This window comes from Ptiloglossa arizonensis, chromosome 3 (assembly GCF_051014685.1).
Source record: "Ptiloglossa arizonensis isolate GNS036 chromosome 3, iyPtiAriz1_principal, whole genome shotgun sequence".
Classification (NCBI taxonomy): Eukaryota; Metazoa; Arthropoda; class Insecta; order Hymenoptera; family Colletidae; genus Ptiloglossa; species Ptiloglossa arizonensis.
This window is the reverse complement of record NC_135050.1, coordinates 9328095-9353904: the sequence shown is the minus strand read 5'-3', so window position 1 is coordinate 9353904 and position 25810 is coordinate 9328095. Positions and strand designations below refer to the sequence as shown.

Genomic DNA, 25810 nt, shown 5'->3' with positions numbered 1-25810 from the left:
TTAACATAATACAAGTCTTTGTTTGTTAATCTTTTACTTTACATTGAATAAATAAATGAGTAAATATAGATTATAACAAATAGGATGGAATCTTAAACTTCTAGCACTCAAATTAAAAATTGGCGCGAAAATATTAGAAATATAACTTGAAGTTAGTAGGAATCAGCAACCACCATTCCATTTTTCTTTAACGCCATCTGTGGTGACACGCGTAACAATGAAGCATCAATAAATTCGTATTACACGTCCAAAATGCGTATAATATAATTGTGTAGTAATTTATTCATGTGAAATTGCTAATAAGAGTGTGACTGTCTGTGTTTTCGATTTTAGATTCATAAACAAACAATAGAATTTGAAAATAGGTAAGTGACATTTTTTCATAAGACATCATTGATAACAGTTTCACTACGTTTATACACGATTAGTAACATCTAATAAATATTAATTATTTGAGAACAATGTGCAGAAATGCTCATAACATTCATTTTTTATTGTGTTATATAAATACATTTACTAAAGTATTTTCTCAGATTTTGTATTAATCCATAACTGTGTATCTAATGTTTTTAGGTTACGTTTAATATCATAATAGATAAGAATTAAAATAAAATAATTCTTCAGTTGTTACGTTAATTTATGAAATATATATTTGTTTGCTTATGTAAACATATTAATTAGTAAATTTATATTCAAATGTTATCTGAAAGGATTAAACCAAATAAACTGTGGTAAGAGGTTTAATAAAGTCACCAAATGTTACTTGTAATTGTTTAACAATATCACATGTCTTGTAGTCTCTTTAAACGGATAACAACTGATCCATTTTTTCAAAATTTCAGTCTTTATAATATATGTGAGTATAGTTTTTTCGATAAACATAATGTTCATAAAAGAAAAAATACATTTAACCCTTTGTGGTTCACTTTGAACCATCCCATCCGCAAAGGGTTAAGGTAGTGTTCACTATACTATCAACTAGTATTATCTACTATATACTTTTCATATATCAAACCTTCATTGTATATCACCTGTATTCAATTTCTTATTATTTATTAATCACACTATATATTATATTACAGTGTATAGAATTTTTTAAGACATTGTACAGATTCATTGTCATAGAAATTAGATTGATCTTTACAAGTTTTACAATAATAAACTGTCTTAATCCTATCAGACCTGGTTATTTATTTGAAATAGAAAAAAATATCTAATATACATTTTAGCGTTTAAAGGTAATAAGAAAACTATATAAATGTTTTCAGAAAACTTGTACATGCACGTGATAATTGTATTTTAAAAAATGAAGATGTTCTTTTATAATCATAAGTATGTATAAATTATTTAGAGAATTCAGAAATTGATTTCTTGACATAATATCAACATTCAAAGAAATGACGATTATGTTCTTGATGTTATATTTGTATATATATATATAATATTATGAGTATTTGCAAATCTACATCAACAATTTTAGAAATAATGGATTTTATGTATCAGGAAATAGAAAGAAAAATATGTTACAGTATCAAAATAATTGTATTGTATATATCAGAATAATTTAAATGTTTGTGTAATTGTATAAATATATATTGGGTGGTGTTCAGTGGTATTTAAAAATTAAGTACACATATATGCTGTTCTACTTAACTTGGCCATATTGGATATCTCATTTATTTTTTCATGAAATTGAAATACCAGAGAAAAATTTATTTGGGAGAAAATTTATTTTAATAAATGCTAAAAATAATGCCAATTTGTCTTTCCAATTTATGTTATTGAGCCTACACAAAATATGTTGATTATTATTGACCATGGTTCAAATAATCATACATTTTTCTTAAGAAGGTATTTTAGTGTGAGCCCTTGAAAAAATCGATTTTTGTAAATTTAATTTTCTTGAAGAACATGCTTTCGAGAATGTATGTATAGGAGCTTATATTTGAATTTCTGAAAATAGTGAAATTATAGCTGTTTAAAACACATAACTGTCAGCATCATTATTACTTTTGCGTTTTGCTCGACTCTTTTTTTTAAAAGACCCGCAGTTAAATGGTTGGTTTCTATAGGTTTTTCTATTTCGTGAAGGAACATCTAACTTACTATAAAATTGTCATAACATTCGGTATATAACGAGCTGTGCTAGACCCTTCATTGCGCGAGGAAAATTGCAAATTTTGGTTCAAAGTGTAAGAATTGTATTAGGTCCATTGCGTATTGGGCGACGAGTAGTGTTGATTTGGAGCGTCTTGTCGTCAGCGCTTCTCGACAACCTTCTACGGATATCGAGATCGTTGCAATTAAAAGACGAGTCTTGTCGGTTACTGTTTACAATAGTGTATTTATCGTGTAGTGTTGGCGAAAGTTGGCAAGTTGACCCCTTTTTTTTTTTTTTTTTTTTTTTTTTTTGAAGCTTGGCCACCGAACTCCGCTCCGCGTGTCAACCTTCTGTTTTATATGTTCGGTTCGACATGTTATTGGTTGATTGGAATCTGGGAGGTGGACAGTTGTGTCGGAGGAAAGGGAAACGTGGAGTGGGGATGTTAGTTAGAAACTGGGGGTTCTTGGAAGTCAAAATTGTTAAAAATAGTAAAGTTGGGAAAGTTGTCTTAATGACCCCGCAGGTGTTTAGCAGACTTTCAAGGAACCGGGTTATGGTTGTTGGTTTGAGGTGAATTGCACGCGTGTCGAGCACGTGCTCGATACCCGCGCTAATCCAGCCATAAACGGTAGAGCGCGTACGGACCGCGCGGACTTTTGCGTGCCGCAACAAGGTCTTATAGGAAGATGGACATGTGGTGGCGCTACCCACGCTTGCCACCAGAGGGAAACTCTCACCACCAACCGTTTCCCGCAAGTTCCCGTACCTGCTCCGATCGGTATATATACGATTCCATACCGATCTTCCAATGTCCCGGCGTATAAGGCAGGGTCTGCTAGGATGCCTTACTGACGAGTCTCCACTAGCAGGCCCGGGATGAAACGCTTCTTCCCACTCCCTTTTCCTTATTTCCTTCCACACACATTTCAAACTTAGAGCCGCCAAAGACAAAAAGGGAAGCGTAATGACTCACGCCCGTCCTAAAAGTTGGAAGAAGAAAAAATTCAATGGCAATCAATAGAATCAATTACAACTGAGGAGGAGATGAGAACAAGATGTTTTAAATATGAGTATATATGATGTATGAGAACCTTGTTATGCAAAAGAAAGAGTGTATTAAGCATGTGAAAAGAAGAATGGGCAAAGAATTGTTAAAATGCTGAAAAGGCAAGTAACGGCATTGTAGAATGATTATTTTAAATGATGATCAACTGTCGAAAGAGTTCAGACGGAAATCACAATAGAAGAAGTTATGCTAGATGATTTTTATGAAAAGAAGAGGGTCCTCTTCATGGCTCTGGCCTGGTAGATTAGCCGTAAGTATGAGTTATTATATAAAACACCTTTAAGGACATAAAACCTTATGATATATTCGCGATGTTTAAAAATCTACTAAATCAATTAACTCAAAAGTTTACTTGTATATTCAGTGAGCATAGGGTTATAGTCTGAAGCAAAATCGTATCAAAATTTTATATTCTTTCTGTATTTTTCAGCTCCATAGATTTAAAAAAAAATAGAATAAAAAATCGATAATTAAACTTTCGAAGAATCGTTACTCTTGCGACAATAGTTATTTCTCTTTTGTTTTCCTTCCTACTATAACCGTACTTACATTAATCAGAAATGTATTTTGTATTTCCAATTTAGATAAGCAGAAGATTTAAAATCAGCGACACCATAAGGCGACATCCTTAATGAAACCACTACAGACAAGGGCACACTGTACCGTCAATTTCGACTTTTCTTCGATGAAAATAATTATATTTACTACCGAAACATGTATAAATATAATCTAAAACTTTTACCAACGTAATGTCTTATATGTTTTGTATAAAAGAAAACCTAAAAATAATATTTGCAAATATTGTATGTCATATTAAAATACCCTCTTGACATAATTTAAAGCACAGAATCGTTCATTTCTTACCCATAAAAATCTACTGAAGTTTAGGAAGAATCTTTTTTTCACGTGAGGGAAATCTACCAAAAACGTCCCCCCCCTCTGTGCAACGCGATATTCTGCGCCTAGTCTGCGTCTTTGTCGGGAGGGGGACTGTACGAAGCCCCAATTTCATGGTCGTCTTCAGCCTCCATAGCCACGTTCTACTGCATGGAAACGAAAGGATACACTACCCCGTTCGCCATTTATCTATTATTTCATTCTTCTTTTGGAGGGAGGGACTAGCCCTCAACCAGCCTCCCACGACGTCAGCGTTGAGTGTTTGAGGGAGATAGCCGGTCTACTTCTGTGCCCTCCTGGAGGTGGTCTTTTGCTGTATTACATATTAGGTAATCCCATAAATAATGTCGTCTCTTATCGTACTTTAAATAAACACTTGAATCGCATCTCGGCGATGCGTTTATAGAAACTTCTTTCTATGTAGCTTAAAGAGTGCTCCCTCGACAGTCTATCGGTTGCGTTCGATGCAGTTCGATCGACATTTTTCACTCGAAAAGAAATTTTTAAACGACCGTGTGCGAACTTCATTTACGGCATTGTACGTTATACGGATTTAAAAACGGTAGCACAATTACGGATACGGTTGAAAACATTTGCAAAGTGTACGGTGAACGTGCTTTGAATTTGAGAAAGTGTCAAGGATGGTTTTCGAAATTTCGAAAAGGTGATTTTGACCTTTTCGACGAACCGAGATCCGGTCGACCAACAGCGTTCAATCTTGAGGCATTGAAAGCTTTAATCGAGTTAGAGCCACGTATTAACTGCCGATGAAATTGCTGAGAGATTAGCAGCAGTAGCAGCGGTACTGTCCATAGACATTTAATACAATTGGGAAAAGTATCGAAACTGGGAAAATGGGTATTGCATGAACTGACGGTTTCTAAGTGTATCCAGCGCATGAACATTTCTGCTTCCCTGCGAGATCGACAAAATGATCGTTCGTTTCTCGATCAAATTATTACTCGTGACGAAAACTGGGTCTTATACTGCCATCCCAAACGAAAACGTAAATGGTTACCACCTGGTCGATCATCTTTACTGTGTCCAAAACCAGGGTTTCGTCCCTGGAAAGTTTCGTTGCGCGTGTGCTGCGATATTAGAGGAATTATTCATTTTGAGCTTTTAGAGCAAAATCAGACCGTAACAGCTGAGATTTACAGCCAACAACTTGAACGTCTTCGAGCAACGTTAATAGAAAAACGACCATCGTTAGTGAATCGCAAAGGTGCTCTATTTCACCACGATAACGCTAGGCCACACACAGCAAGGATAACGGTAGAAAAAATTAAAAATTTCAATTGGGAACTTCTGCTACACCCATCATACTCTCTGGATCTTGCCTCAAGCGATTATCATCTATTGCGGTTAATGCAACATTTTTTGAGTGGAAAAAATTTCAACAATAGCGAGGATGTAAAGTCAGCACCAAATGAGTATTTTAATTCAGAATTCCAGAAGTTTTTAGAAAATGGAATAAGAAAGTATTCCAATATATCGACGATTGAAAATAAATGTAAGTATTAATTTTTTTCACCGAAAGTCACCGTCAAAAAACGACATTACTTATGGGATGACCTAATATGTACTGATGGGGCAACTGTAGGGTCTCCTTGTGACCTTGATAAGTTCAAGTATCTCGGGGAACATTATGGTAAAAATGTGCGATTAGTTAATCACCCAGTTAATAAATCATTGCAAGTTACATAAACGAAGAGAGATTGCCAAGACAAAAATTTATGTTAGTTAAACAGATGACTCATGTTCATAATGATAACGTTGACATTCACGTACCCTTTTTTTTTTTTAAGATCTTCAAGCAAAGTGTAATTTGTCTTTATTTTTGTATGTATTATGTTGTCTAATAACTTTGCGCGATTGTCATTTCATAATAAATTTCTTTTAATAATAATTGCCTGTCGGTACTGTATTATGTATGATTCGATATTGTTTTGGAAGTTTTCTTTTCGCGTTGATAATAGTAAAGATTCGGATTAAAAATTATAGATTCCCGATTGACACGTGTTGCTCAATGAAATTAATCGTGATTAGAAAGCTTTCGAAACTGCTCAAAATATTTGCGATGACGAACTGCCTAATTATTACTGTTCCTGCTCTCTTCAAAACACTCTGAACAGAATTTCCTTGAGCGGATCTAAAAAGATTACCAAAGCATAAACAATGGTGGATAATATCTAATAGAATGTTATAGATAATATTTAAGAAATGTTATTAAATGATTTTGGAGAAATAAAAATTCTACATTTGTAGAAAACCCTTGGTATCCTAATATATTATAAAATTATTTATTTCTTGCGTTAATAATGTTTTAACTTGTGGAAAAAAGAATTCTATTTTTGTAGAAAAGCCAGTATGTGCGACAGTTTAATTGTAAAAAGAACTGAAAAAACCAATCCTGTTAGTTTCCAAATTATTTACATCAGAATGTGAGAATATAAAAAATATAGAAAATCAAAAATATATTTAACGTGTTCTTTTTATTTTCCAGTAGTACTAATAATACATGGCTTGGGTAGTAATTAAAAAAAAATAATAATGAAATAATGCTTGCATTGGCACTTACATTATTTTCTACAAATCAATAGATATATCAAGATGTATAGACATATCAATAATATTAGGTATCTTTCAACATTACTAGCAACTATTTATAAAGCGAAGCTGCTCGTATATTGTATACTACAGTATTCCCACTGACCCAGAACATTTTACGAGAAGAAATAAATAGAAATTAATTTTTTATACATTAAAATATAATATATTTATTTAATGTACGTTGTTCGTTAACTTTGTTTTGGTCAATGTTCTCAATATCAGTTTTATTAATTGTTCATATTTATGGCCCACATGAATAAAAAATAAGATAAACATGTTTCTTGTTTCAGAAGCAAGTAATTTCATCACCATTAAAGGGAATACAATTTTGTCAAGATGATTTTAACGTTCTTGTATATGATAGCAACTTCATTACAATCTAAAAGGATATTGTTTTTAAAGACACATTTGTATAATTTATTTCAAAGGAATACAACTAATTATCCATCATTTATGTTTTATAACAAAACACTGTTAGATTCATATAAAGGTAATGTTATATTATTATGTTTTGAAACTTCCATATTTGTCACTTTATATGACGGTATTACCAACTTTTACTAAATGATATAATTTAAAAAGCCTTAAAAATCACTTATGTACTTATGCAAAATAATTTCAATGAATTATTTACTTGTTTTTAATTTATTTAGTTTACCGAATGAATGGTTATGGTACTTGAAGAAGTATTCAAATTTCGTGGGAATAATCTACTTTCAATATTGACATAAGTATGTAAGAGGTGTACATTATGTGGTCATAAGAGCAAAAATTACAGCGTTTCAGATCGAATTTGCCCATTAGCAAGGTTATTTTATTATGCCGCTTATATACAAATTACTTACGATTCTTTTACTTCAATTTATTATTTCGGAATTGAGCACTGGTTGAAAATGATTGTCCAACCTTTACAATTGTTATTTTTGTTATTGGTCTTTTACTATCCAGTACTGTCACCTAATTTGAAAGATAATTATATAGTTTAGGAAATTCAGTTCCAATGACCTTGGTCTTGATATATGTTGCCAAAACACTTGCGCTCGCCCACGCGTTAAATTTTTAAACAAATTATAATTCACCGTTATATTCATCTAATAAATAGAAATACTCCAAGAAATAAACGCTACGTTTTTGAAATATCCTTTTCTTAACTTTTTTTAGCTTTTGGAAGTTATTCAAAAGTGTCCTTGACAAACGAAGTATATCGAAGTCAAGGTCATCGGAACTGAATCCCCTAAACTGAACCGCAGTTTCATTTACTGGGTAAAAGAAAACATTACAAGACAAATATTTCATTACATATCGCGTGAAAGATTCGATGAAATTTCTATTTTTGTTGTGTCGTGATACGCGCAACGTAAAATCGATAAGAAAATAATGGTGCGATTGATGTGAGAAAAAGGAGTAATACTCAGTTTATTCAAGTCACACTTATGCTATACGCAAGACACAAGCATCGCCAGAACAGTGAGAAACCAAGAGGAAAAGAACGGTGTACTACCCTGTAGAAATGAGAAATAGGTATAAAACAAAGAATGGAAAATACAGTGAAAGTTGAATAACTGCAAGAAACGTATAATCGACTATTGTTCAACTTCACCACTGAGGGGATTCCTTTTGACATATTCCAAAGTTTGACGTCCGGGATATGTAACTCGACTCAAAATTGGGTATTGGTGAAACAACACAAAGCAATAATTAAACTTTTTCCGTTTCAATGGAACTTTCACCAACGTATCCGTGAGGATTTTCTGATTAAAATGAGATCAAACATGTCATCAAATAAATTAATTTATTTATAAATCCTCTCGCTGTTACGGGCGATTAGTCACTCGGACGATCAGTCGATAATTCAAATTATAACGTGATTGGTTTCATTTTAATCAGAGAACCTTCACAAATATGATGATAAAAGTTTCATTAAAGAAGAACCAGAATTAAAAAATGTCATCATTGCATTAGTATTGTTTCACCGATGCTTTTTCTTTTCTCGTCTCAACTCTCAGACCTTTTTCGTTTTTACTTATTGCCCTGTTCTACGTTCGACACGACAAAGGCGATCTTTGAAAGATGGTTTGAAGTGTAATAGGTCTAAAGATCAACACCTTCGTTGAATAGTGCGCGATTTGTGTCCCGATTGTCAAGTACAGTGAAGTCTCTCCATAAATAAATGTCTCAGGGCTCAAATTTTACATATCGAGAAGAAAAGACAACATTTTTTTCCTTCGCTGGGTAGTGTCAAACTAGATCAAAGGCGTATCGGTGAGATTCAATTATAAAACTTTTATTATTAATCATTTTTTACCGAAAATTTTAATATAATATTTATGGCTTCTTACTGAATAATATAAGACCAAAATATCATGTAATTGTAAAAAATACAGGATAAAATGGAAAAGCAAAGTGTAGATGCGTTCCTAGGTTGCAAAATATAAATACGATAGAAATGACTGTATTAAATTTTACTGTATAAATGTTACTCTTAAACGTCGTAAACTGTAACTAACTTATAAAGGAACAAGAGGTATTCGAAACTAACGAAAAAGAAATATGACAGCACCATCAACAGCACATTCCTTCGAATATACAAAAAAAAAGAAAAAAAACGCGACGAATGCTTTTAATTTAACATTCAATAATTGTTGCGCTTTGGACGACGGGAGGTGTTGATGTTGGAGCTTCTCGTCGTCTGCACTTCTCGACAGCTCGTTAGAGTTATCGAGATGGTTGGTGATTTATAAATGCACTATTGTCGATGTGGTTCAACAATAATATATTTAGTACAGTGTTGGCAAAGATTGTTATTGTAACTTGTTGGCACAGTTGTAGTTGAAGCTTTCAGTTGGAGTGTTTGACTTGTTGGCGAAATTGTATTTCAAGTCTGAGTTGTGTAAGCGAAGTGTGTTAAAGTGTCAAGTGACTTGTGGCAAACTTGTAAGTCAGTGACTAAGTGAGTATCAAGTAAGAGTTAAAGTGAGACTTGTGGCAAAGTTGTAAGTCATGTGTTCAAGTGTGTAAGTTGTAAGTGATAGTTTGACTTGTGGCAAAGTTGTAAGTCAATGTTAAAAGTGTCCAAGTGATTTTTCCGCGTCTCAACCCTCCGTTCTATACACTCGGCTCAGGATGTGATTGGTCGAGGAAATTTGGAGGTGGACAGCGGAGTTGCAGGAGAGGGATTCCAGGAGTGGGATTGTTAGTTTAAACCGTGGGTTCTTGGAAGTCAAAATTACTAAAAATCATCAAACGGCGAAAGTCGCCTTAATTGCCTGTAGCTGCTTAGCAGCCTTCCAAGAACCCAGGTAGGGTAGTTAGTTGACGGGGGATAGCACGTGCGCCGATGACATGCTCGGCACCTGCACTAATCCCGCCATAAAACGGTAGGGCTCGACTCGACGCAACAATAATAATTTGAACTATATTTACATATTATATGAAATTAGTCCCACCAATTTCCCCCTACGGAGCTTGAGGTTTGTTTACGTAACATTAAGTATATCTTACATGCCTTTTTTTAAATTTTTTTTCAACGTGGGGGAAATTTTCCAAATACTCACCTGATCCATTGGGATCTATCCACTAAAACTCCCACCATGGTCATACTCGCACGATTTCGAGGGCACATCAAAAACTGAAAATAGTATAACATCCGATCTGGCATAGCATATCTTGTGGATATGTCTAACATAAGTACTAAAATTGTGGTAGATGATTCGCACCATTATAAAATGCAAATAAGGTGTTAGTGGAACTATGAATTGGTAAGTTATTAATATTTAAAATGGCTATGGATTTATCATATTCTGAGCACCATTACTGAGGATTAATGAAATTATATTATATTCCTACTTGCTCGAATTTCACATATAAAGTCCTGAACAAAAGTATCAGCATACCTGGCTTTTGATCAAATAATTATTTATAAATCGTAGGAAAAACTAAATATTTGTTTAATTTATGTTTTGGCCAAAAATGTGTGGCACATATTGACCTGACTCCTCAATAATTTTATAACTTTTCACTGAACGAAATGACTTTGTTGGAAGCTATAAACAAAATATAGCATTCCATTTAAAAAGATTAAATCGACCTCAAAATCTTCTCGTCTCTTTTAACGACAAAAAAGCATAACTTACTCCTTCGTACTAAACATTTGTGAGAACATTCTTTTTACATTTTTAGTTCTTTCTGAAATATTCGACCGAGTACAAATAAAACTGTCACCTTTACATAATACAATATCTGAAGATTATGCGCTCAATAATAAAAGATTAAGAGTGTAAGTGCAAAAATTTTTTAAATTTCGCAAACGAGAACTTTGTTTAGATGAACAAAATGAATTCGTATAATATTGATACTAAGAGAGAGGTTTCATATAAAATAACTTTTTATACATTATGATTACTTTCGAGATCGAATTTACGTTGTAATAAATTGAAGGCTGGAGATAGAAAATTAAAACCGGAGACTTAAATCAGAAACGTGGCAGTCCTAAACGCTTTTGAGTTTATTAATGGTGTACATGCATACTTGATATTAGTATTATATATTTTGAAAGATATGCAAAACTATTTTTGTACGAAGAATATAATAAAATTGTATTTCATATTTTAAGAATCAAAATCTCCCAAGGATGATTGTGAAAATGACGAGTTTATGACTTCTTGTCTATGTACAAATAAAAGTGCTGCCAAACTCGAGAAATTATTATGGTATCATGGTGATATGAAGTTTTGCACTATATATCCTCAAGTATGCATTAAGTATTAATAATACAAGAAAATTATTGTAGTTTGAGTGTATTATTACTAATTGATGGTTTAATTAATTAATATCTTGCCAGCAACAAGTTGACGTCTCAAGTTGGTTAAAGTATCCACTTGGCCCAACATTTTTCCCTTTAGAAACATGTAACAATATTGGATATGCATTCCCATCAGAGTACAGACTTCATATTCTTGTTGAAGCTGATCTTGAGAGTTATAAACCCACTGCCGCAACAAAAACCATAAAGGTAGCATTTGTTTTTATAATAATAATTGTTTATACTCTTAATAGGATAAGTCTGTATAAGGGATCTATACTAGGTATCAAAAGAAATTTATAGATGCTTTTTCTATTTCTTTTATTTAAAAAATCCAAGGGCATGGAAAAACTTTAACATTGTTTTCAAGATACAAGCACTTCAAATTTTGGTTCAGTAATTGTTCTACTACATTTTGAAGATTTCAAGCATATTTTCACTGGGCACACACAAAACAAAATTCACTCGTCTTACTTTTACGATTTAAAACATATTTACTTTGCAATTTTACGAGACATTAATTTCGTATAAAAGGAGTTCTTCTGACATATCATGCAATTATGTGCGACGTGCATATGTAACATACAGATATTTTGTGTTGAAAGTGGAATTCAGGAATTTTAATTGCTACAGATTTTACTTCGACTTTATTATAGAAATGAGTATCTGCATGGTCGTGTTGCATGGATCGGAATAAATGATAATTGGATAATATTATGTTTAGGGAGTGGGCTGTGTGGAATAAAACTTCTCAGTCGACTTTAATAGATATTTTTTTTTGTAACAACAGGAACATGCGATCACAAGCTGAATATTTCTCTAATAATGATTCATTTAATCGTAATAATTGTCTGTGCATCGTTCAGCAGTTATTGTCTGATCTGATTTGAGAAGTTCATAGAACAATACTTCATAAATTATATATCTTTGCTTTTTTGATAAATTGACGATCGAACAATACTAATACAGAACAATAATAATACAATACAATCCAGATAAAAAGAGTTATATATTCGAGATGTTAAGAGAAAAGAACCGGATTTGAATACCCGGATACTCGGATTTAAGGATGGATATCCGGATATATTCGTTATAATGAATATTTCGGACACTCGGATATCCGGATAGTGAGAGCCCTAATTTAGCTACATTGTATCTTCTAGATTGAAGATTACGGTACAATTATAGCATGGACGGCTAATAAAACTATTGTCTTCATTCTACAAACAGAGTTAGATCCAGTCATAAAATTTTTAACTGCATCAATGGAAGGTGAATGTTACATTAATAATGGCTTGTTACTGAAACGTATAGAAAGTAAGTATAGATTTCGATTTTGCTTATAAAAAATTTCGGATTAAAGTAATTTTCTGCTATCTTTTTTCAGCTGTGCTGATGTCCGGAGAGGCTTGTTGCTACAACAATAGCCTGTTGGATTCACCAACACCTAAAAGTGAGATTATAAAAGTATATTATTATATATATACATGTGTAAATTAGCCACTACTTCCTTTTATGTTAGCAACTCATTTTTAAGTTAATAGTTTTTGAGTTATTGTTTAATTTTACTGAATTTTGAAATTTACAAAAATTATTTAGTAAAATACTCTTTTCATGTTCCGCAAACAGTGAAAATCAATTTTCTGAACGAACCATAATATAGAAAAATTGTAGTTTACAAAATCATTTTTAGAAAATTTTACAAAGCAGCTTATCTGCAGTTACTGTTGGTAGAAATATATTTTTGCGCAGATTATTTTAGAATGTTTGTTATTTTTAACGGTACATGTTAGAAAAGTTTGAAATTCATTTTTCACTAAACTTTCATGTTCCTGAAGTTTGTTCTCTTCAAATTATATTGCATCAATTATAAAACATGATACTTCTCAAAAAAGTATTAAGATGTAATTATACAGGGTGTTCATCGTAACGGTTGCCACGATTGTTCGACTTCTTACATTAATCTGATGAAAAACTGCACGCTAAAAATTTCGAAAAACTTTTTATTCGATAAAAAATTAAGGTTAAATTGAATTTTTAATCAGCACCGTGTACAGTAGGGTCTGGACAAGTAACCACAAATTTGTCCACTTATATGACCGTGTTCTATCCTCACCAATTTCTAGATCTATATACCGACTCGAGTCAAACCTCAGCCTTACTTGTGATCTCAATCCATATAACTCATTTGATTTAAGTTACCGAAGAAATTTTGTTTTATTATTTTTTTATTATATTATTTACAAGATGCCTTTTATCGAATTGTTAAGATTCGTACAATGAAGTTCGTACGAAATGTATCCTTGATTTAATATTTTATCGATATTACATATTATAATATTGTTCTAATAATATTGTTTAAATCGATTTTGTTTAAATCATGTATAACACGATATAAACCGTAATTTATATACAGAGTGAAACACATAACTTGATTATGTTAATTATTTCCAGTGTTAAAAGACCGATTTAGATTTTGGTTATTTTGGATAATTTTGAAAGTAACCTTTCACTGATTTTAATAGAACCGTATATTTATTTTTTCCTTTATCTTTTAGTAGATAGGTCCACGTCAGTAAGCAGCACAAAATATTCTTTTAGCCATCAAAAGTAAAAATAAAATAGAAAGAAGTATTCAGAAGACATACTATAAAGTTACATTTCTAACATTGTTGTGCGACTGATATTACTCGTTATGTTTATATCATGTTTGTAAGCAATGTTCATAACTATCATCGGACTATTAAATTTATGATAAGAAGAGGTAAGTTATTGGTAGTATTTTTCTATACAAATCAATTCAAATTTTGCGCCAAGCATAGAATCCATACATTTTTCTTTTTAATCTTTTTTGTTTTGTGTCGAAATTGGTAATGTGGTGCTTTTAGTTTAAAAATGTCAAGTTAGTGATGTAATCAAATTGTCAAACAAAATTATTCATCGTATTATTCTATTACAATATATTAAAAGACAAAGTGTATAAGAATATTTTAACGACAAAAAGTGTAGGTAACATGAGTAAGTTCTATGATAAGTCAAAAGAACTAGACATTTATTTATTCGTTGAATATGGATGTACATTGAAATCAAAGGTGTCGGAGAATATTTTAACGAGTACGATAAGACCCAAGCAGCACGATAGCGCTTCGTTTATTTTAAATGCATGGTTTTAAATGCATATATAATCTACAAGGAAAGAGTTAAGCAATAAATCGGTCAGATTTTTTTTCGAATATTATTTTTAAAATTGAGTGTGAGTGGATGAACGAATAGAAAATACGCGGTTATGTAAAGGAAAAACATTTGATTTAGTAAAGCTACTAGAAGTTAGTAAGTTTGATTTAGTAAAGATACTAAAGATTTAGTAATGCGTGGTCTGTAGCACCAAAGATGCAATAAAAAGATCACATTTAATTTGTGTGCAATGTAAAAAAGGAATTCATCCAATACGTTTTGATGAACACCGATGTTACAAATTATAAGTGTTACTCTCCATTTAAATTGTTTGTTCATAATGCAAAAATATTTTTTATTTGCAATTCGTTATTTTATGAAATACATGTGTATTATTACATACGCGTACTGTAAGTTTACAAATATTTCAAGCTTTGTTCGATAAAAATGATCGAGAAGGCAACAATGAAATACAGAATGTTTCATTCTGTAACGTATTATTGCACTATTATTATAGCATTGTACCTATTGTAAAATGTATTATTTACATTCAACGCTCGAAATGTCCTGGATTTTCTCGACATAAAATCTGAACAGCGCGATCGTGGTGTTTGGGACTCAAACAGTTAAACATACTTTATAAAGTATTTTTTGAATTTTTTTATCTTCAATAATGTGGAATATTAATCTTATAATAATGTTCGACAGTGTATATTTTTATAATATTCTTCTTGAATACTATTTTCCGTCTTCGTATAATACATCTTTATCTCTGGCAATGAAAAGAATATTTTGCGAGGAAAAAATTTAAAAGAAAATAGAGTTCCATTTAAAAAACTGAAGGTGACCTTGTATAATAAATAAAATTATAAAATAGAATATGAAATTGAAATATCTGTTTGTTTTAATATAAATTTATAGACAAAGTAGACTGGGAAAGCCATATAAAAAAATTAAGAACATTAAGCAAGATTGCCAAAACGGTATCCATGCGATGTAAATCCTTTGAAGTGGATTTTCCAGGTGCAGTAGTCTATCCAAAAACTAGGGTAACAGATGAAGCAGTTGAACGTTTACAATTCATTACATCAAGTGATAGACTAGGTAAAACTTCATTAAATTGAGGATTTTGTTATACTAATATACCTTGGTTCGTTATATTATGATTGAAAAATTAAAAAGTGTTTATAGTTTTTAACTAAATGACGCTAAATACTTGTTTTAGAAAGCGAAAGTAGAAGATCCATTCCTAAACAAACTTCTATAAGAATTTCAAAGCAGGAGAATCAGTGTGTATCGAGTACAACACAAGTCACTACAGATGATACCATTCCAGTTAAAGATATATCACATTCCGAGAGTAAATTACCCAATATATGTGACAATCAGAATGCATCAAATACAACACAAGTCACTACAGATGATACCATTTCAGTTAAAGATATATCACACTCCGAGAGTAAATTACCCAATATATGTGACAATCAATATGTATCAAATACAACACAAGTCACTACAGATGATACCATTCAGGTTAAAAATATATCACATGCCGAGAGTAAATTACTCAGTATCAGTGACAACGCAGGAGTATCTAACATTAAAGAGACCGTACAAGAACCTTCGATTAATATCGAAAGTTCCAGTAAATCCCCTAAACAAAGAACTTGTTACGATGCGAAGGATAGTAAAGCGACATCATCTAAAAGTAATGCCAAGTAAGTACTGTACAAATGAAGTAAATCTACATCGATTGAAAATTGCTATTTCGTATTATTTATATTGCCTCATATTTTGATAAATTCAACTTGAAACGTAACCTTGGACGAGGTTAACCTTGGACGACTATACGAGCGGCGGGGCTGGGTCTATTCGGACCCAAACCATAGCTCACATTGTATCATTTGTTTTCGCTTATTTCTGCAAATCATAACACGAGTAACAATATTTGATAATTAGAATAAAATACGAAATAAGTATATCTAATTCTACCACAATGTTGCTTTGGTGTATACATCCATCATTGAATGAAACATCGTTTTCATACGAGACATTATCGACTGTTAATTTATTAACTTTCAATGTTATAACAATTTCTCTTGGCATTTTTCCATTATTCAACGTTCGAATGACACGGTATTTGTTAATTGAGGTACAACGATAAATAAATTACTCTCACATGCTGGGTACAGTTCTTTAAAATTATACAAGCCTGGAGAACATTTTCCCAGGTCGTAACACTAACTTCACCATTAGTCTGGCAGTTCCCCTATTAGACTACAGTTTCTCGACCATGACCGTTGTTCTACATACACACTTAAATTAACATATGCATTCTTAAGATCACGGACTTCGAATCTCCGACTTTAACTGTGGACTTACTGTAGTCCGTCAATTAAAGTTTCTACTTTAACAAACAAACAAAAGGAATAGATAATTATAATTGTATTCCAATATATGTAATATAAACATTGTAGGCATGCTATTTTGTATTTATGTTTGTCGGCGTTTATTTTTTTAGAAACTACATGGACATAACATCAAAATTATCATCTAAAGTTGTTAAACCGCCAAATGTTTTAATATTTGCGGATAGTACCATTGCGCTTAATAACGTGAAAAGCGTATTAGACGAATCTCTTGGAACAGATAAGTATGTTCATTTTCTTTATTGTACTTTTAATAAAACATGCGGTTACTTTAAGACTCCCAATTTTATTTTCATAACTTGAAATAAATTTATATATTAGTTAGTATTGTGTATAAATTGTTAATAAAAAGAACCATTATCAATAAAAAATATTTTTAATTTATACAATTTAACGCATACAGCGTTCCCGCGTTAAGTGTGCGAAAGGACCTCACGTTAAATGTAGAAATTTGATCCCTGATACAAGGGGAGATCCTCCTTGGAACCAAACTATGATTGCGGTGCACCATATAGTATGCACTCATGAAATAATGTTTTTCGTGAAAAGTCAGGAGCTTTTATGACATGTGTTTATTTTCTATTTATTCGTGGAAGTACCGTCCTCTAGTAGAAACTAGCAATTTTTCAATGTTTTAAAGAAATTTTGTAAATTTTTCAATTTTGTTACTTTCTCGGATAGGCACATGCTTCACTTTAACGCTACTTTGATTTCTTTATCATATGTTTCTTAAATAATTAAATAAGTTTTTCATTAATCTATGAGTTTATTTAGAAGTTTCAAACTCATTATATTTTCATTGTATTAATTGAAAATCATTTTGATACTATTTGATTTCATCGTTATAAATTTCGAATATATTATATTTAACATTGTTCAGCACATTTTTTTCTTATAAACAGGTATGTCATTTATGCGTTGTCTTTAGAAGATGCACAGAATGACGCATGGATACAAAATGCAGCTTTGGTTGTTGTTTGTGGAAATGTTGGTAACGAGGTTGGAAATCAGATGCTTGAATATATCGTCCACGGCGGTAAACTTCTTGCTTTATGTTCTGATGTACTTCACGTTTTACTTCCGTCGTTTAAAACAGCGGAAGTGCGTGAAAATGAACTCGTTCATTTTTCTTATGGAAAATGGAAGCATGTACGCATGATGCATCATATCTTCTGTTATCAAGCGTCTCCTTTAAGGACGAGATTCTCTCAGGATCACGAGGATGTAAAGTAAGATATTTATATGTAATGATGCTTTCATTAAATACGAAGGACAGTTCAAAATATAAAGGAAGTTTGAAGAGAAAGTTCATAAAAAAATTAAAATACTAACCGAATAAAATGTTTTCTTTGAAAGTATAAATAAATTTACAAAATTCTTATTTAAATAAATATTTATAATTATGGTAAGGTTTAGCGATACAGCGAAGGTACGGTGGTTAGAGATATTTCAAAAGATCTTTTTTAGAGTGTCTAGTCTGCCTCCTCCGACTTCGGTAAGTGTGAAAGATAAGAGAGGAAATTCGCATTTGTTCGATGTAAAAGTACTAGGAACAGAGGAAACATGGCACACGCCAAGCATTTTACTTGCGAGTCTTCCGAAAAATGATGGAAAAATTGTCTTTTCCCAAATACATTTGGAAGTGGATCCAATGCAATATGAATTTGAGGAGACTAAATTTGAAGCTTTGAAAGAAAGCAATGCTGCCAGGATAGAGATATTCAATGATCTGTTAAACGTACATCTCGGAATAGAACTTTGTAGTGTATCGCAAGCACCGGTAACTTATACACCAGCTTACTTTCTGGGGTGTTACGAGGTGAGAAAAATATAAAATGTTTATACCTGTGCACAATGTTTTTTAATTTACACGTTTAAAGTATACGAAACAAGGATAACATTTACGTAATTAATGGTACCTAGTCGTTTAATTTAATCGTCTTATTTTCTTATGCTTTATGACTTCTATTGAATTCAGAAATGCTCTTTATTACATATATTTTTACATTTAAATACTTCTTTTTTGGCGATTATAACCGAGAACACTTATCGTACGTTACTTCTCTACATTAAAATGATGCGCATAAAACGATACAATACAGTAATACTACACACACTTTTATTTAAGATGTTTACTTTTTAGACTCTGGGATGGAATAAATTTACAGATGTTATTTAATTTTTTACAGTTAAAATTGGAAATGTTAGACAGATTAAAAGATATTATGTCACCGAATGATACTTTAAAGCTACCAAAACTGGAATTACAATTTTGCCGAAATAATATGACTACACGTTTAGCTTCGTCTACGTTTCTTCCTATAATGTTCTATCAGTGTCCTAGCAATTTTTCGACGATTGAATATTTCGAGGTAATATTTGTTTCAAGTCATACGAATGTGTCTATTCAATACGTTAATATATCATTTTCTGTTAGTAATTATATCCTCTGATAGTCTAAATTTTTACTTCGAATAAAAATTAAAAATATACAATGTTATCCTTTCCCCATCGTCTAATTTTATTTTGATCGCTGCACAAATATTTTTTGTCACAGAACTTAACTACGAAGGAAATAGGCCGTTTAGTAATATATACTGATGTAATGTCATCAACGATGGAGGTTGTAAACGGTCATCAATTACAACATGGTTTGGCTGTTATTGCTCGACGACAAACTCAAGGACGAGGTACGTAAATATTTCTACATTTATTCCTTAAGGATACATACAGTATCGGACAAATAAATTCGTTCAATGACGTTTTTTTTACTGTTTGTCGTGATAGTCATGTTAAAAACGTTCCATTTCGCGAATTGTGTACTGATAGTAAATTTTATCTGCGCGATTTAGGTCACATAGGCCCAAAAACTTAAAATATAAGAAAGCCCATCGCTCTGAAGGGGGAGTTTTTTTTTTTTTTTTTTTTTTTTTTCTTTCGTAACCAGCGTCGATATTGTATCGTTTGTTTATGTTTTATCGTTATATTTCTGTCAATACACGTACATCCTAAAACTCTATTCCCTTTCACCTCACAACAATATCTCACATCTGTATTTGACTGGACAAAAATGTTCGAACGTTTCATTTATAGATGTGATATTTTGTATGACTTTTAAACATTCGTAAAATCTTTATTTCATTGTTTTCATTCATTCCGTTTGGAGTCGTACGAGGACAATGTTTACAAAAATACATAAAAGGAAAAAATGATAGAAGTTTCACATGGTAGGGAATCCATATTAAAAGTATTAACACGCTTTGACATTTCAAATCGAACGATTTATAGTATTAAAAGTTCAGAATGAGATCACTTGTAGAATTTATCCAAGTTCGGTCGACTACGAGAAATGACGATTAAACAAGATAGAGAAATTTGAAGATTGCTAGTGGTTGCTTTTCGATACAAAATAACACGTCGATCGAGTGTCCACTTACTTTCAGCCATCTACAATTGGTTGTTTTCCATTAAACGCAATTTACTTTTACAAAGATAAAAATATCTTTTCAATTCTTTACCGCACAATCTATGTACCATACAGATACGTAATAAATAAAATATACTTATATAATAATAGTATCATTTTGATTAATCTTCATTAATAACTATTCGCACTATCTATCCACTTACTTTTGTTCCCAATTGTATATTATATTCTATACTTAAACATACTATATTTTCTTATTTAACTGGGGCAACCTACTCGGCCAGTGTTCTTACCGATGGAAGTTATCGTAACACATATTATGTCATATATTATTTTTAAGGGAGAAGTAAAAACGTATGGCTCAGTCCTGAAGGTTGTGCGATGTTTACTTTACAAGTTCACGTGCCGATTGCTTCAGTACTTGGAAGGCGCATCTCGCTTCTGCAACATTTGGTTTCAGTTTCTATTATATGCGCCATTAAATCTCTACCTGGATACGAGGTTTGTTTTTACTACGTTACATTCGTTTTTAGTATTACGTAGGCTTTTCGTACCATTAATTCTTCTTAACATGTTCACTACCACGATTATTTATAATTAGTTAGCAGACCATGCATACTACGTTTAGCATTCTACGTTACATTCTTTTACAGCATTCTTTTCGTACCATTAATTCTTTTTAACATGTTCACTACCACGATTATTTATAATTAGTTAGCAGACCATGCATACTACGTTTAGCATTCTACGTTACATTCTTTTACAGCATTCTTTTCGTACCATTAATTCTTCTTAACACGTTCACTACCACGATTATTTATAATTAGTTAGCAGACCATGCATACTACGTTTAGCATTCTACGTTACATTCTTTTACAGCATTCTTTTCGTACCATTAATTCTTCTTAACATGTTCACTACCACGATTATTTATAATTAGTTAGCAGACCATGCATGTTTTCAACTGTTTATTATCCGTCCACGAGAAGAAGGCACAACGTGTTTACATTCTCGCAAGTAAGAATCACCATTGGCCGGAGCCGATGATGAAAACCGACAGCAGTAATTTTAAATGCGAGTAAAAATTCGTAGCAAGGTGCATTGGTGTAGGCTCCCAATAAAGCGTCAAATATTCGTAAATAGAATAATTTGCTTATAGTTTAGGTACTACCGTTGATTCAATAATTTATTCGTAATGAAAAAATGAACAGAATTTAATGGCGTTACAATTATTAATATTTTCCGTCTATACTTGTTTCTATTAAGATAAACTTTATATAATTACAATTTACACAAAAACAAGTCACGTTAGCATTAAAACCAGTACATCTCTTACATAATTTGTAATGTAAGAAAATGTAAAGGTTGTGCTTGTTTTTTAGTGTAAATTGTAATTATATAGAATTTATCTAGATATAAATGAGGTATAAGCAGATTTGTATTATTTTGAATAAATACAAATTAGTTCTTTTCGCTATAAATAATTTTCAAAATATTAGTGATTATTGCCCATATTAAATTGTATTAATTTTTTTCATTACGAGCAACTTATCGAATTAGCGATAGTATTTAAATAGGAACGAAATCATTCCGTTTCTTAATAGCTAACATTTGATTAGAAGGCTACGCCAATGATGCAGTATTGTCTCTCACTCAGTCTCGCTACGGGTGGAACGAGGATGTAACAATGCTGTCTTCTTCTCGTGGACGCATAATAAGTATTAATTACTCATTAATATTTCCAGCTAAAATTACTCAATTAAGGAACTTCGATGCAGTTCTGAGTAATATCCTAGCGAGAAAAATAAACTAAAATTCAAAAATTTCACATAAAAGCAATTGCGTCTTTTAAACTAACAGATTAAATGTACCGTTTTGTTTAAATCGCAAAATATTAATACACATTTAATCAATTTTTCTCTATCTATTTGAAAGTATCATATATTATAATATAAAAATTAATGCTAATAATGCTCTATTTTTGCTAATAGGAAATTGATCTTAGATTAAAATGGCCTAATGACATTTATGCTGGTAACAAAATCAAGATTGGTGGTTTGATTCTAACCGCCACCGTGGTATCAGATATTAATATCTGTAATATTGGTAGGTATCAACCTATGTATGTTATGTATTAGTATTATAAAGTAATTGTAATTTTTCCGTTACATACATTTTTTCTATGTAACTTTGCTTATTTCGTGTATACATATTGAGTTGAATCATAAGTAATTACCATTTTTTCGTATCAATCTTATTCCATTTTCAAAGAAGTCACAAAACAACTTAAATTTGAAACATATTCTTCGTTATTAAATATTTTTTTCATTTATTTAATAATTTGTCAATTCCTGATGCAAAGAAATGAGCTTATTTGATGTAAAAAGTGTTTGAATAAACTTCTGTATGTGAATTTTGTAAGAATGAAAATAAATTATAACTTGGAGGGTGAGGGGGGGGGGGGGGCTAAGTTCGTTGAGTGAGGAAGGTGAAGTAAAATGAACGATCCTAATTCTAAAATTTTCCCTTGAATGATTCTTGCTATATGTGTTACGTGTGTTTAGTTGGATCATGCAAAAACACGACACTTACGATAGACGAGTGGTGGTTGTTTCTCTTGCAATTTTTCCGAAACCTTGGTCATTGTTTAACGTACAAAACTTCCATAATTGGCTCATTACGCTTTAACAACTCGTAATGAATTAGTCCTCTTCGATTCCACCATACTCAAAGAAGAACTTTTTTCTATGAAGCGTAACTTTGAGTTCTGGCTGAAATTCTCCCGTCTATCCGTTCTTTCTCGAGTAATATTCTTATAAGTAATCCACTTTTCATCTCCTGCAATCATGGCCTGTTAATCGATAAGATTACTTGGAATTCTCACAATTGTATTTATTCGATATTTTGCATAATGTACATCTCTTCGTTTAAGAAACAATATATGATTTCAACACAACGGAGTCTCTCTATACTACGAATTTCGTGTCAGTACGAAATATTTTTGAGAGTCCATTTAAAATAGACACACTATATGTGTTCCATATTCTGTATAACTATTGGCATTTTCAGGAGTTGGAATGAATTTATTTAATAAGGAGCCCACGTGCTGTATTAACGATGTAATTCAAATGTTCAATGAAACGTATCACAAGGAGTTGAAACCAATCTCATACGAACAATATTTTGCCATTGTATTTAATGAAATTGAGAGATGGCTGAATATCGTACAAACTGGAAATATAGATACCTTCTTTGAAACTTATTATAAACACTGGATGCATACGTAAGTTCTTTCAATATCGCTTATTCATTCATGACATTATTTTATTCTACTGTAAAGTATTTTTATTTATCGTTACGTTGAATCAATTGCTTTTTGAATATTTAATAAGTAATTGAGACATTTCTTTTTATTATTTAAAATAATTTTTAAACCTCACATTTTTTAATTAAGATCTACGAGATAATACGTTTTATAAATAAAACGATAAATCTGTCCAATTTATGAAGGACTGAGTTTTCTCATTTTCGCAGGATAGAAGGGGGGGGGGGTAGGACATCAACGGTCGCTTTCTCTAATTTTTAGTCTTTAGTACTGTTTATTTTGCAATTGATAATCATCTTAATTTATTCCAGTAAAAATATGGACATACTCTGTTCTTTCCCAATAGTTATCATTTCATTTAATACATATGTTGCACAATGTTTTAATCTATTTTGTATGTTTGTAGCGACGACACTGTGACAATATCTTTATCGCCTGGTATGTCGGAAATTGTTAAAATTGTAGGCATTGATGATTATGGATTTTTACGCGTCCGTGAAGAGAACGGAAATGTTATCACTGTACATCCAGATGGTAATAGTTTTGATTATTTCAAAGGTCTGATAGTTCCAAAATAATTGAAATCTGAAGATTCATTAATTATGTACTGTTGTTCTTTCATTTTTATATATCATACGAACGTTGGCTGTAAAACCAAATTCAGTCTTGAGTAAGTTTTTTTTACTTCCCTTTCTACTTTGCATCATTCGTCTATATAATAAATATACTGTGTAAACTCTATTGTAGTTTTATTCATACCTTGTTAGACAACTTCCTTATTGGAATTCCGCTCCTTTGAATTTAGGAATGAAAAACTCCGCTCAAGTATAGAGGGTGTCCCAATCATCATCGGTCGATTTACTTTTTGAATAAAACTCGGACGATTTAAGTAATCTCGATATATTTCTTTCTTATTTAAAAGTACAAACTTGGGAGTTGATAATGGAACGAGTTATCATCCAAATGTCCACCTCGGTTTTTTTTCACGAACCACCGATCTTTTCCCAACATTTTTCACGTTGTGATCCAACAACGCGTTCGATGTTGGATCGTCGACACAAACCTTACCTTTGAAAAAAGCCCAAAGGTGTCAAATCGCATGATCTTGGTGATCAATTGACATTACCTCTTGGAGAAATTACGCGTTGTATCGATCTCTTGGTACACTTGTCGAGTAAAACAAAGTGCTACTTGTTACAAACTTCTTAATTAGCGAGTGTATGCGCTGTTAACACAATGACTTGTAATTTTGCACATCGATTGTAGTCATAAGTCGGTCGCCGTCGTACGTTGACCCGTGAAGGTTCTTTTAAAGAAGTATGGTGTGATTATGCAGCTGTTTAAAATAGCATACTAATGTAACGTAACATTGTTCTCATTTTTTGTAGTGCTTGCCTCCATTAAAAGTGTGTCTAGGTATAAATTTACTCGAATAACGTACATAGCCGAAAAAAATATTTGTTATGTGTATTGGAGTGAGTTAATTCTTGGCAGTTGAAGATTGTAAATGGACGAATGCTTACGGCTGAATCACACAAAACTTCATTTCTGAGATTCGTCATTTACTTCTATTCGCATGGTGAAGTTTTCGTTTCGTAGACTCGGTTATTAAGAGGTTAAGTGAAAAAAAGAACTTTTGTAAATAAACTATGAGAAAAGAATCAAATTACAGTTTGTCTAATTATTTATTGACTGTCGATGAAATTTGAAATTTGTCTTACAAAAAGTTCAATTGAGGTTACAATAAATTCAACTGGCATCAGAATATAAAATTGTACTTGAAAAACGAGAACCATTATAATAGATACCTCACTATTCTATACGATAATTGAACGTCTTTATAGTTCTACGTATTATTATATATCAATTATTATTATATACGTGTTATGTATATGTTTCTAAGTTGGATGTCCAAACATAGAAACGTACAATAAATTGTATTTATTTTCTGATACCCGAGGAATTTTTCTTAAA

At 31.7% G+C, this 25810-nt stretch overlaps 1 protein-coding gene across 3 annotated transcripts; it reads left to right on the top strand.

Annotated features, from left to right (window-relative positions):
• The first annotated feature begins 81 nt into the window (after positions 1–81).
• On the top strand, positions 82–24575 carry Hcs (holocarboxylase synthetase-like protein). 3 transcript variants are annotated; one of them, XM_076306907.1, is made up of 18 exons: positions 82–365; positions 6971–7170; positions 11293–11429; positions 11521–11691; positions 12645–12798; positions 12869–12934; positions 15577–15759; positions 15881–16015; positions 16091–16373; positions 17177–17308; positions 17987–18313; positions 18552–18903; positions 19274–19456; positions 19642–19774; positions 20852–21012; positions 22503–22617; positions 23581–23794; positions 24243–24575. In XM_076306907.1, exons 2-18 carry the CDS (start codon positions 7017–7019, stop codon positions 24412–24414), a joined length of 3072 nt encoding a protein of 1023 aa, XP_076163022.1. In that variant the 5' UTR covers positions 82–365; positions 6971–7016; the 3' UTR covers positions 24415–24575. The 3 variants fall into 3 exon arrangements, with proteins under 3 accessions (XP_076163022.1, XP_076163020.1, XP_076163023.1); XM_076306905.1 differs by having other exon boundaries at positions 15881–16373; XM_076306908.1 differs by lacking the exons at positions 82–365; positions 6971–7170 and adding an exon at positions 7264–10956 and having other exon boundaries at positions 15881–16373.
• Positions 24576–25810: the final 1235 nt, after the last annotated feature.